The following is a 13018-nucleotide window of genomic DNA, read 5'->3' as shown; positions in this document are numbered from 1 at the left end:
GGTAGTATTTACGCTATCAAATCATAAAATTAGGGGTGGGTCGGTAAACGTACCGAAATTATTTCGTATTTTCGGTATACTACGATCTAATGGGATTACCACTATATCGAAATTACATGTATATATATAATACATAATTATCGATATATATACATTGATATTGAGATATTTAAAAATCGATACAGTAACTGTGTCAAAATCTTCCAATAGTTATCATACCGTGCCAAAATTATGGTATACTGAAAATTTCAATATTTTTTCGGTACGATAAATGCGGTATATCGAAAATACCCCACCACCTAATCACAATTAATTATATATACCCTACATTAATTGATTGTGTGTGTGAAATGAACCGAATTAACAAGATGAGCTTAATTGCCTGCAGGAAGGAGAAGTCTACGCCAAGAAAAAAAAAATTAAGAAAAAGAAAGAAAGAAAGAAAAGGGTTGGTAAATTCAATAGAGGTTTGGTGTAATGTGAGTTTGTTACTTTGATATTAGTTGGTATGTATGTATACCAAAATTTGTATAGATTGTGAGCTAGAAACTTTAGGGACACTCCAGTTTGACACTTAGACTTAAGAGGGTGAAACGTCTCTGCAGAATCAGCTGTTGCCCCATATCCACTCTACCCTTTCCTTCATCTTTTCCTAATTAATATTCATCTCTTAATTAATTTAGTCATAAAAAGTGATTATTAGTAATTTTTATTATTAGCTGCGAGTACAAACAAATTTATCTCTTAATCATCACCGTGTAATATATGGTAATTAGATGAAGGGAACCTAGGACTGGATTTGACTTGTTCTGGTACATCTGAGTAATACAGAAACAAAACCAAACTTGACGTCCAAGCAACCTTCATTTAATCCTTTATTTTAATACACAACAATATTCATTCTCTTCTTTATTCTCTCTCAAGAATATAAGCCACACAATTCTCTCTCTCTCTCTCTCTCTCTAACAAGAGCAGAAAGAAAGGTGAAAAGGTGGAGAATTGAGTTGCCTCTCCACACATCAAAGAACAAGAAGCAGCAAAGCAAAGATTTGGTTAGGTGAGTTAAAAAAAGAGAAAATCGCGGTTACCTTTTTTACTTTGAATTAGTAGTATTGAAGTAATTGTTGATCAGATTGAAGAAGAAACCCCAATTTGTGATGGGAATAAGAGCAGGTAGCACAAGAAGAAAATGACATGGTCCAATAATAACAATGATGCCCTCCAAATTAAACAAAATTATACTGTTTCCAAACCTGATCAACTTAGGACCATCATCTGCCCTTCATGCGGCCATACTGTAAAACTTCAAGATCAATATCAGGTGCGTACGTCTTCTTCACTCTAATCAATCACTTTTATTAATTCATTTAATTTTGTAAAAAATGATTTTTTTTTAAAATCATATCAGAGCGGAGTTCAAGATTTGCCTGGGCTACCTGCTGGGGTGAAGTTCGATCCGTCGGATCAAGAAATACTTCAACACTTGGAAGCCAAAGTGTATTCAGATGCAAAGAAGCTGCATCCTTTGATTGATGAATTCATCCCCACTATCGACGGTGAAAATGGAATTTGCTATACTCATCCCCAGAAATTACCTGGTAAGATCATAATTGCTAATTATAACTAATTTTTTCAGCTCTCTCTCTCTCTCTCTCTTTTGTCCGAATTAATTCCAAGAGTTTATTTGTATTTCGTTGATGAGGTTTTTTAACCTAGTGTATGGCGAATTATGACTATTTGCTCATCATCAGTCTATATATGTGAAATAAAGTATGTTTTTTAATTAGGTCTCGCTACAAATAATTGAGATGTTTTTTAATTAGGTCTCGCTACAAATAATCGAGTCTCATCGTGACGATACGTATTTCCAAGTTTTCTTTTTCTTTTTTTGTTTTTTGAGAAGGTTCTTTCTTGCCAAGCTAATATAGTAGCAAAACGATCATCGGTGTTTTAATGCAATATCTCATTAAATATAATGGATGTCATGAATATAGGACTTCATAAATTCACAAAAAAATATTAAAATTAATGGAGTGAAATACGAAATAAGAAAGGCATATATAAAAATTTGTGCATCCTTATTATTATTATTACTATTATCCTTTTTTGAGTTGGAATCAGAATTCTTAGTTTTGATGGTAATCGATAGGAGTAAGCAAAGAAGGACAGGTGCGGCACTTCTTCCACAGGCCGTCCAAGGCATACACAACGGGGACACGAAAGCGACGTAAGGTGCACACCGACGACGACGACGGCGGCAGCGGCAGCGGCGGCGAGACCAGGTGGCACAAGACCGGCAAAACCAGAGCCGTGTCAGGCGACGTGAGGGGCTACAAAAAGATCCTGGTGCTCTACACAAACTTCGGGCGGCAGCGGAAACCGGAGAAGACAAACTGGGTGATGCACCAATACCATCTCGGCCACAACCAAGACGAAAAAGACGGTGAATTGGTGCTCTCCAAAGTCTTCTACCAAACGCAGCCTAGGCAATGCGCTACCAAACCCACAAACGCTGATCAAAGCTCCTTCATGTCCAAGAACCAGAGTTTCGTCGTCGATTACTATAATCCTTACAGCAACGCAGACGCCCCACCTCACCTCATTCCCAATTTGCTTCTTCATGGTGACGGATCTTCGTCCTTCCTTCATGTGCCTTCCGCTGCAACTAAACCCAAATGAGGCAACCAATAGCGTTTTCAGGAATCTCTTGGCTTCAGATTTTACCAAGGAAAGTAAGAGCACCATGATTAATTTAGAGGTTATTATCGCTTGCATGTTAATATTAATCACCATTAATTAGATGGATATATATATATATACACACACGTTATGGTGTCACTGTTTTAGGATTAATATATACTGTGTTTTTGGTTCACATGTACGTGTTTTATTCGAGTCTGATGCATGTAGGTAGAGTATGATTTAAACATCAAGCTAGTATAGGAATACATACATATATATATATGAGACACTGAGAGAGAGAGAGAGAAAGAGAGAGAGAGAGAGAGAATCTGCTTGTAAGCCTGTATTTGATAATTTAAATAATTTTATGGAGATCTAAATTTCATAATTTTTTTGTATTTGTTTTTTTCTTTAAGCTATGGAAGTCTCGTAAAAAGCCCACTAGACTTAAAATATCGGTTTCCCTTCTCACTTACAAAGATCAACACGTGTATGGTGGCTCAGTAACTTCTAGATTTAAATATAACGCTCCAACTTCTTAAATCGAAAATAGATTGATTGGGTTTTAAAGATTATTGAAATTAATAACACAAAATCTCCTGGACATCTGGGTGTAAGGGTCGTAATCGGTTCAAATCCTGACTTAACTGGACTATCCTACTCAAATGTCAAGTGTTATTGTCATTTGTAAAATAAAATAGTATTAGTGTCATGTCATTTCAAGAAAAAATCTGTGATGATAGTTCAACTGGATCAGAATCTGTATCGGGTACAATCCAAATGTACGATACATCCAAGTGTACAGGAGACCACGTCAATTAATAAAACCGGAATAGAAGAAAATTTGTTGTAGACAACGAATTTGAAGCTATTGATTGGGGCTGCTGGCAATCGACATTCAAGACCGATTTGATTAAAAAAATAAACAAGCATAAGACCATAAAAATTATATTGGCATAGCAAGCCATAAATATGACAATGTGAAATCTGTTGCCGCAAATCCTCGGAACCACAAACTACAAAGACTTGGCATTACAAATACTTGTTGAGCAACCTCAAATTCTACAGCACACCTCGCTGTCCCACAACAACAGCAAAACAAGCCTAGGAACAGCAACAGCAATGTTTTAAAAAGGAAAACATTTTACCCTAAATAATGGTTGCAGGATGAACATCACTCCACACTTTAACAACTAACAAAGTCATCATATCCAGATAAATACCTCTGCACTGAAACTAATAGCAACATACCGGCATTTGAATGTTCTAGAAACTTCACCAATGTACATAAAGAGATACTTTTCACCAACTTTAACTAGGATTTGTTGAGAACACATCTCTCATACAAAGCTAAAATGTCCTTTTTGTTGGGATTTCTAAGTTGCAAAAGCTCTGCACCAAAATTGTGACTCGTAAGCTCATGCCTCAATCTCTGCACCGTGAACTTAGTGTAGTCCTCCTGGTTTGTTTGTTGGCTATTGCTTGGCTCATCACCCCTAAACACAGAACCACCATCTTCTGGACTCCCAAACTTCATAGGGCTAGTAGTGCTCTTGGACCTTTTGTTTCCTCTGGTAACTTTCTCATTTGTGCCCATATCCTGTACCGAGTCAGCACCCATTTCATAATCATCTGTTCTACCCCGTTTAGCATGGGAAGCAGTTCTTAGCTTGCCATCCAATGTCGATTTTTCACCAAACCTAAGAGCAGTCAATTCCTGAGAAACTTCATCAAGCTTTCCCTGAGTAGCTTGTAGCTGGACAGAGAGGGCATCAGCCCTGTTATTTGCCTCTGTATGAGCAGCACGTTCACTCGCCAATAGACTCTCAAGTACCTGAACAGTGGTCTTCCTCTGGCTGGTATTTGTTTGTAACAGTGAATCAATTTCTTTTTCCTTTTCTCTAATTCTGTCCTCCAACATCTCTACCTTAAACAAGGCATCCCTTTCAGCTGCTCTGTACCTCTCGACTTCATTAACCAAGTCAGTCCTTTGCCTCTCCAAAGTCTCAGCATGCCTTTCAGCCCTCTCAATCTGTGCCAATCTTTCCATTGCTACACGCTGGAAATCATTTTTATCCTTCTGGGCAGAAGCTGCTTCGGCTCTGGCTTCATCAGCCAAATCCATTGTCCTTTTAGCTTCCTTTTCAGCTGCTTTACACCTTTCCTGAATTTCCTCAAATCTGTCAAACTGAGCTCGATACTTCTGCTCCAGATGTATTTTTTCCTGTTCCAGACTCCTGGCTTTGCTTTGTGCTGAAAGAGCAGTCGCATTAGCTCTTTCTACCTTCTCACCTAGCTCCCTGATTTCAAGCTTTAATCTTGATGTCTCCAGATCATAGTTCTTAACCTTAGATTCAGCAGCCTGTAGCCAGCAAAATCAGACAAACAAGTTACAAAGGCACTAATTTACATAAAGTTTCCTTACCATAACAGATATGGATTCTGGTAGATATCAGAATGACAGGTCCAGATTGAAGCACTAAAATATAAAAGGAGGTCCAGAGATACAAAGTAACAGATAAACAACCCGAATGAATCTGTCAGGAACAAAGTCCAGCTCAGTAAAATACAGCATGTAAACAACAAGATCCCTATCCCAAAAGCAAGGAAAAGAAAGAGCAGTTTTTATAAAGATATTGTAAGCCTCTTTTCAGAAATAACAGACAGAAGTTGAAAAGGTGGTGGTTTCCCAGGGCATAAAAATCACATTTGGCAGCCACTTTCAGGACTATCAACTAAAGCAGTCAAGTAATAAAAATATTAACTAAATTGAGTGCCACAGAAGTCGTAAAAGGTGGAACATGGAGGCTAATTAAACAATATTGAGTAGGAATTATACACAATGCGGTAGTATATAATTAATCAAATGATACTCTTGTCCAAACCTTTACCTTCAACTCCAAACTCAAAGTTGTTAAACGCTGCTCAGTTTCCTCAATCCTTGAGGTCTTCTCCTTCATTTCTTCCTCCTGTTAATATTATTACACATGAAACAGTTTCACATAATTGGTCCCAGCATAATGAGATACAAACCAAATGTATAATCGCCTCAATAAAAATTAACTATACATATGTATCAGAAGATAGAGATGAAGACAGAGCAGAGAGGAATTTTCACCTTCTCTGCCAGTGCACTAGAGAATTCTTCTCTTAGAGCAGCTTCTCTTGATTGTGTTTGATAATTTGTGCGCTCTTGGATAGCAGCAGCTTTCTCTAGAGCATTTTTGGTTTCTCTGACAGCAATATCATATTTACGCTTCCACTCCTCTGCCTCTTCATGAGCAGATTGAGCTTTCTCCTGAGCTGCTCCCAATCTTGCTTCAGCAGCAGAACTTTTGGATCTGAGCATCGCAACTTCAGCACCAAACTGATCTTCTTCAGCTTTCTGCTTTGATAAAACCAACTCATATTTCCTTTTCCAATCTGTACATTCCTGTCTTGCTGTATCAAGTGTTTTTGATAAGTTAGAGGACTTTTCTTCCAAGGAACTATATTTTTTTTGCAAATTGTTTATACGACTCATGTAGTCATCCGTGAGTTTTTCCTTGTCTTTGATAGCATCTTGATAGCGGTTCAGGTATTCAGATTTATACTTCTCACTTGCTTCAAGTTGTTTGTTAAGCAATTCTATCTTGTCTTCAATTGAACGGCATTTCAGAGCAAGAGAACTCTTTTCTGCTCCAAACTGGTCAATTTGCTTCTTGATGAAGTCCAGAAGAGGACCCTCCAAGCTGGATAAATCAAATAATATTAGATAAAACTTCAGAACCAACCACCATACATAATAAAGAGTAAAAACACAAGATAGACAAACCTTTGTCGAAGAAAAATAACTACTTTCCGCCACTTCTCCGGTCCATGACAAGAGGCTTCATACTTGCTCAAGAGCCCATCAAGAACCTGCCAGAACAGGAGTATTTAGGCCTTGTATAACTGCTTCAATTGAGAATTTGGTTTTACAGTTGGTCTCCACATGAAGTAAAGTTGCACAAAAAGAAGAAAGTGAAGTTACAATGAGAATTTCTACACAGGAGGTACAAATAAATGAAATTTTGGTTGCATGCCTGAATAATATCATATCGAAAAATTGTGTATATCTGTGAAGTTAGCCGGCACGTGTAATCTAAACAACACATGTTAATTAAATAATGTGATGGGGCCAGCGAATAGATAGTGCAAATATAGTGTGTTTGTTTCACATTGTAGTAGTTTGAACTAAGCAGTGGGAATAGCTATTGACAAGAGAGGAATTAGAGTTACACAGAGTAGGAAACAGAAATTATAGGTATCAGATGATACTTTCTAGTCGAAAAATGCAATGATAAAAGGGATATTGCCGATGGGAATGAGTGATACAAACACAATTTGCATTTCTTAATAACATAAAGGAAGAAAATGATTTTGAAATGAGATCATACAAGATCTTATTTTGCAATAAGAGCTTCAATCTAAAATATAAGCACTAAACTAGACCAAGACGGACAAAGAAAACATCTATCAACAATGAAAACTTGCCTTTAAAACTGTGTCTATTTTTGCATTAGGAGCATGACAAGCTGTTCTCAACTCCCTTTCCATATTTTCTATGGTACGTGAACAATGCAGATAAGCATCCCGGAAAGCATCTTTTTTTATATCCTGCAATCAACATGTAATCTTAATCAATAATAGGACCAATTACACCCGAAATGGCATCCATTAATTAGAAAAATAATCAACATCCAAATATCTTAATCTATCCATAAATTCCAACAATTTAATTCTAAGATAAATGTAACAGATTATGAATCCTAAAGATGTATTGAAGATCTTTTCTATTAAGCTAGGAACATCATCGTGTACCTCAAATGCCTTCTTCAAGAAAGTCTGAAGACGCTTTTCATATTTTTGCCTGACTTGACCAGCACCTACAGCATTATCATTGAACGAGGCCATTGACCTCTGAACTGCATCTTCATGTGCCTCTCTTAGGGCAGCCTACACAGATCCCAATGTTTAGCAAATATGTAAAAGAGATACACAACACCGACAAGAAAAACCAATACTTACTTCCTCAGGAGGCTTGGAACGGTCAAAAGCAGACATATACATTTCAGTACTCAGTTCATATGCTCTCTGGCATTCTGCTTCCTCAACACTCTGAAAAAAGAATACAAATATAATTAATGAAAATAAATCCTAATTTGATGGTAGAAGGCTCCATCTAATTAGGTGAAACAAGAGGTGGAACCACCATAAAGCAACTACTCATGTCATGGTGTTAATCCCATGGAAACTACTTAATGAACATAATTAGTGGAAGTACTTCAGTATCATCCGAGTTTTAAAATCATATGAGAAAGTCATAATAGTCTTGTCAACCAAATTTCTGGATTCTCTCCATACTCAGATTACAGAATTTGGGTAACTATATCTTCATAGTTCATATTATATAAATTTACAAGCAGAAATTGTATTGTGTAGAATAAAAGACTGAGAGGCATTTCAGCGCAACCAACTTGCGCACAGATAAAAAAGAATGCTAACCTGCCATGAAGATGTTATTGTAGGCACCGCACCATTATTGAGAGCATCAAGGAATGACTGAGTAATACGAGCAAAAATAGGCCCTGTCATCACAGTTGAGCCCATTTGCTTGGGTCTTGTCCTCTCAAAAACAAATCTTGTAAAAGAATCTAAACCGGATCTAAATTCTGGCCTTAATTTCTCCAGCTGCAAGATATGGAAAAATAAGCATAAGAAAAGGAGGAAGAACAAAGAAGGGTGATGAGATAGCCACACAATAAATAAACAAAAATGAGAATTTGTCTCAAACAACCACTTACAGGAATCTGATCAAGTCGTTGAAGCTCATTCTCATTGTTTAAAGGTCGTACAAGAGTGTAGCATTCTCTGTCTGGAAAAAGAGCTCGGATGGACTCTCGAATCTAGTCAAGTATTTCAACCAACAAACAGCTCAGTGAGAGAGGGAGTCAAATAAAGTTGTTGAAACAATTACATGAATATGATTTTCCAGCTTAAAAATACATATTACAATATCCAATAATGCATTGGCATAGGTCCATGATTGAAAAAGAATATAACCTCATTTTTTGCCGATACATCTCTTCCATCTCCCTGAACCGGCCTCAAAGCAAGTTCTAAGTAGTCACGTGGCGTAATTTTCCGATTGTCCTCCACTAAGTCTAGATAGAAGTCCTACACATACGCATTTTGAAACAGTTATATGTTCTGCAAAGAAGAGAAGCAACAAAACATTTTGGCATTTCTGATTCCTACAAAGAAGTAAAACATAGCCAATAGTTGAAAACATAGCATGTTTATATTCGATTACTTACCCTCAACAGCCAAACAAAGATTGGAGAGAATTGCCCAAGCTCTGAAGCTGTACTCCTACCTCCAGATGCCCTAACGCGAATATGTTTAGTCATCTCGGTCACAAGAGAGAGGCGATCAAGTGCAGCCTCATCAATACCACCCATCTAAGTCAAAGAATCACAATATCATTATGCTTGTTTTCTTGGCATCAAATGTCATTTTCATTGCATTGAAATATCAAAATTGGGACAAAAAAGAGGATCGATAAGAGAAAACAAATATCGATGTTATCTACTGCTAAACATTGAGAGAATGCTTTTAACAATTTTATTACCTGGTTATATATGAACATGCTTGATAAGAGCACAGCCAATGAAAATATTTGTGTACTGTATGTTCCCTGTCAAAAAGGAAATTTCAAAGGAAAGTTCAGAGGGAGGAGATGAGAATACAATATGGGAAGGATTATGCACAAAAAACTATGCACATCGCCAAGAAATGGTTATACATGATGTGGGATCAGTAAATGTGGGAAATACATTCATTGTAAGTATGCATGATGAAATACATGTTTAGAAACAAGGTTTTGAAAGGCGTTTCTAAGCCTCGAGACCTTTACCAATGGCCCTGCGAGGAGTAAGCCCGACACGTAAATCATAAAAAACACATGAACATCATAGCAGTTATAATAAAACACATAAAATGATAAAAACATAGCAAATGTAACAAACACATATAGCCATAATCAAACAAGATTGGAATGCTAGAATTAAAGTCTAACAATCAAATAGCCATAATCAAATGTCCAAGAAGTCCAAATCAGAACTTTTTCACTATGTTAATTTCCTAACTAGGGCCGTGTATTAAAAAACCGACTTTAAATAAATAAAAAAATAAATCCCATTAGTTTTTTAGCATCAAAAGCTCAAAAAACAGAAGAAAACCTTTTAAAACCATGATTAGAAAACAGAAGAAAACCTTTTAAAACTATGATTAGAACACATGATACAACAAACATTCATGAGATCGTGAGTTATAAATATACATCCAAAAGCAAGAAAGGAAGACTACCTAATCATGAAAATAACAATTGGGTGGTTGTCAGATTGACTAGAAATAAAAGAAACAAAACCTGACCGTTTGGTCATAAGCATCAATTCCTTCTGAGTCCAACAGTAAAAGGTTGTACTCTGTTCCATCTAGGGCAGTTCTCCGTATGGGGGTACTCCACAGCCAAAGTCCTTTTGTACAAGGACGATGTGTAGATGCCACTTGAAATCCACTGCTCCTCCCAAGAAGCTGCCAAAAAAAACAAACTCAGAAGCTACTCAAATAGTATGTATGCTTAAAGTAGTTATTTTCCCACGAATAGCTTTCTTTTTACACAAATGAAACACCCTGGAAAAAAAAAAAAAACTTTTAGTCACTTAATTTTTTAACTCGGTTTTTTAAAGACAGAAGAACCACATCAGTTCACCAAAAATGCGACCTTCTTCACTCAGCTCAGCAAGAACAGAGGTAACACAAAACAATCAAGGAACAAAACCAAGGCACCATTACCACATAAGAAAATATTTTAAATCCAGGAAAAATGCTCAAAACTAACCTAAAGGGAAAAAGGTCTTTGTTAGCTTCTTCTATTTTTCGATCAAGATATACTTAAGACCAAACATTCAACAATGAAAGATGCAAGCTATGATGTTGCATTGAACAGCTAGAGAATAGTGCAATTGCTATCATTTTTCTATCCAACGCCTAATTTTCAGTTAATGCTGATGATGCAAAAATTACTTTGGAAGACAACAATAAGTTACCAGTTCTACACTTCTACTACCATTCGACAATGTAGTAAGAGAGACAACCCGTCATTTGCTTATCCATTTCAACAAGCCTAATATTCCACTAATGGAAAAGGATGCTAAACGAATTGTTCGGTGAGATTTCTTCTACAGCGTCAGTAGATACCAAAAATACTCTGCATAGATAGAAGTATCACGATTGTTCGGTGTTGAGAATTCCTTTTGGAAGCTGAGTTTTGTTGATCTTTTCCGACTCCATACAACAACAACAACCCCCGAGAAGGAGAAAACTAAGAGGTGAAAGAACAGCCCCTTTTGCTGATTATCATATGTTAAACAGCGCCTAACTAGTAATAAAACCTACTAATCGTCAAGCAATAATCCCAAAACCCTAATTTCAATCAAAAAGCCTAATACAGCCAAAAACCCTGGTGCGCGAGAAAGATCCAATTAAGCAGAAAGCTACGAAGTAAATTACAAAACTATTCTCACTAAACCAGTCTTCCATTACTACGGAAACCCTACGCAACAAGTCAGGGTAAAAGAAGATAGCCCGAAAGTTATACAAACCCTGCCCACCAATTGTACCTGATTTAATATAAAGCTTTTGCCTTGACGCGAGCGGCCACAGACGGAAACCACCCCAAGGGGCTGCTTCACCAACTGCAGCAGCGCCACCGCCTCTGGATCCATGTGAAACCTACCCTTCTCGTCGGTGTACACAAGGCGGATTGGCCTCGCCGGGCCGGCAGACATATTGGGCGAAGCGGCGGGAAGTGGAGTCGGCGGAGACGCCGCGTGCGGAGATTCTCCGGCCGAGCCTCGGCCGAATAATCGCATCATATTATCGAATTTTTCCTTTGAATTTGTAGATTGTGAGGCGAAATGTGGGAAAGCGCTTCGACTCACTTTTTATAAATGGAAGAGAGGGAAACTAAAGAGAAGAAAGAAAAAAGACCTTGCCAACTGATATTGAAAGGGTTGCGGAAGGTTGAAATTACTACCGCCTCCTTGACTTAATTTCTATTTTGGTTATCCCACTTCAAATAATTTAATTTAAATTTAAAAATAAAATTAAATATTTAATATTTATTTTTTAAATTATCTCACCACCACTTTACACCTTTATCATATACTCCCTCCATCCCGCTTCAAATATCTCATTCTTTTAACATGGAGATTAAGAAATGTGTATAAAATAAATAAAATGAGTTAGTGAAAATTATTTAAATATTGAGTATAAAGAGAGAGTGTATTGTTAAAAAAGGAAATGAAACATTTGAAGTGGGACAATCCAAAATAAAAAATGGAACATTTAAAGTGGGACAGAGGGAGTATTTTTTAATCTCTATGTTCAATTTTTTTGGATCGTTTAAAGCGGAACCAAAGAAGGGTAAGCTCGAGAAATGTTGAGGGAAAGGGTATTTTGGGGAACTTATCTCAGGGCGACTGACAGCTTGGTTTGGAAGGAATGCAATCTTTTGGCCAACTGTTCGATATCGAACTTTCTGTTTTAGCTTTTCCTTTTTTTTCTTGGCGAAACTATCTTTAGTTTTAAATACAAGTATACAACAATAAAAATTTCTCTGTTTCACAAAAAAAAAAAAAAAAAAAAAAAAAAAAACTCGATGTTGAGCATAAGAGTGTATATATAGAGAAAAAATGTTGTACTAATAATCTTTATGTGTACACACGCAGCAAAAGAGGGGAAGGGCTAAACCCCTAGCAATTTTTTTTTAGTTTTTGACAACGTCAAATTAGTTGAGATTTTCGAAAATTATCTTCATCTCTTAAATGCGGTCACTGAAAATCGAATTATCAAAAGTTTGAGCCTCAATTGAGGATGGGGAAGACTGAAACTGTAGAAAGAGATGAAGAAAAAAAAGAAACAAGCAAAGAATGAATATATTTTTCTGCATAAAATATTTATGCATTTTTATCCATAATACTGGAGCTTTTAATAATTACTTTTCTCCGCATCCACCCCTGCATGAAAGCATTAATAAGGTAATTGACTCAAATCTCGTTAAAATATATAAATAAAAAAAATCAATAAGAAAAAATACCTTATAGCGAAATATAATATATATATATATATATATAATATAGGGGGCCTCTCCAATGAGATCCCCTAATTTTATTGAGATCTAGGGCACGATCTGGTGCGTTTATTTTATCAATTCTATGGCTGATATTGTATGTGGAGGGTGATTTTTTTT

The 13018-nt window shown here is 36.6% G+C and overlaps 2 protein-coding genes across 2 annotated transcripts; one reads left to right on the top strand and one right to left on the bottom strand.

The window, feature by feature from the left end:
• Window positions 1–862: 862 nt before the first annotated feature.
• Window positions 863–3070, top strand: LOC130985458 (NAC domain-containing protein 73-like). Its single transcript, XM_057908444.1, has 4 exons — window positions 863–1057; window positions 1133–1321; window positions 1409–1598; window positions 2150–3070. Exons 2-4 carry the CDS (start codon window positions 1190–1192, stop codon window positions 2677–2679), a joined length of 852 nt encoding a protein of 283 aa, XP_057764427.1. The 5' UTR covers window positions 863–1057; window positions 1133–1189; the 3' UTR covers window positions 2680–3070.
• A 547-nt stretch (window positions 3071–3617) lies between these two features.
• LOC130985457 (uncharacterized) lies at window positions 3618–11777 on the bottom strand. Its single transcript, XM_057908443.1, has 14 exons — window positions 11388–11777; window positions 10138–10299; window positions 9335–9400; window positions 9021–9164; window positions 8767–8880; window positions 8508–8609; window positions 8209–8394; window positions 7732–7821; window positions 7525–7659; window positions 7198–7320; window positions 6497–6582; window positions 5801–6413; window positions 5574–5651; window positions 3618–5044 (listed from the first exon to the last, which is right to left on the bottom strand). Exons 1-14 carry the CDS (start codon window positions 11640–11642, stop codon window positions 3998–4000), a joined length of 3201 nt encoding a protein of 1066 aa, XP_057764426.1. The 5' UTR covers window positions 11643–11777; the 3' UTR covers window positions 3618–3997.
• Window positions 11778–13018: the final 1241 nt, after the last annotated feature.

Source organism: Salvia miltiorrhiza, chromosome 5 (genome assembly GCF_028751815.1).
Source record: "Salvia miltiorrhiza cultivar Shanhuang (shh) chromosome 5, IMPLAD_Smil_shh, whole genome shotgun sequence".
Taxonomy (NCBI): Eukaryota; Viridiplantae; Streptophyta; class Magnoliopsida; order Lamiales; family Lamiaceae; genus Salvia; species Salvia miltiorrhiza.
This window is presented reverse-complemented; position numbering and strand designations above follow the sequence as displayed.

Coding starts and splice junctions, on each gene's coding strand:
- LOC130985458 (XM_057908444.1), top strand. CDS start 1,190: ATGACATGGTCCAATAATAACAATGATGCCCTCCAAATTAAACAAAAT. Junction 1,322..1,408: donor AACTTCAAGATCAATATCAG/GTGCGTACGTCT, acceptor AAATCATATCAG/AGCGGAGTTCAAGATTTGCC. Junction 1,599..2,149: donor TCATCCCCAGAAATTACCTG/GTAAGATCATAA, acceptor GGTAATCGATAG/GAGTAAGCAAAGAAGGACAG.
- LOC130985457 (XM_057908443.1), bottom strand. CDS start 11,642: ATGATGCGATTATTCGGCCGAGGCTCGGCCGGAGAATCTCCGCACGCG. Junction 8,395..8,507: donor AACGACTTGATCAGATTCCT/GTAAGTGGTTGT, acceptor CATATCTTGCAG/CTGGAGAAATTAAGGCCAGA. Junction 5,652..5,800: donor CTAGTGCACTGGCAGAGAAG/GTGAAAATTCCT, acceptor TAATATTAACAG/GAGGAAGAAATGAAGGAGAA.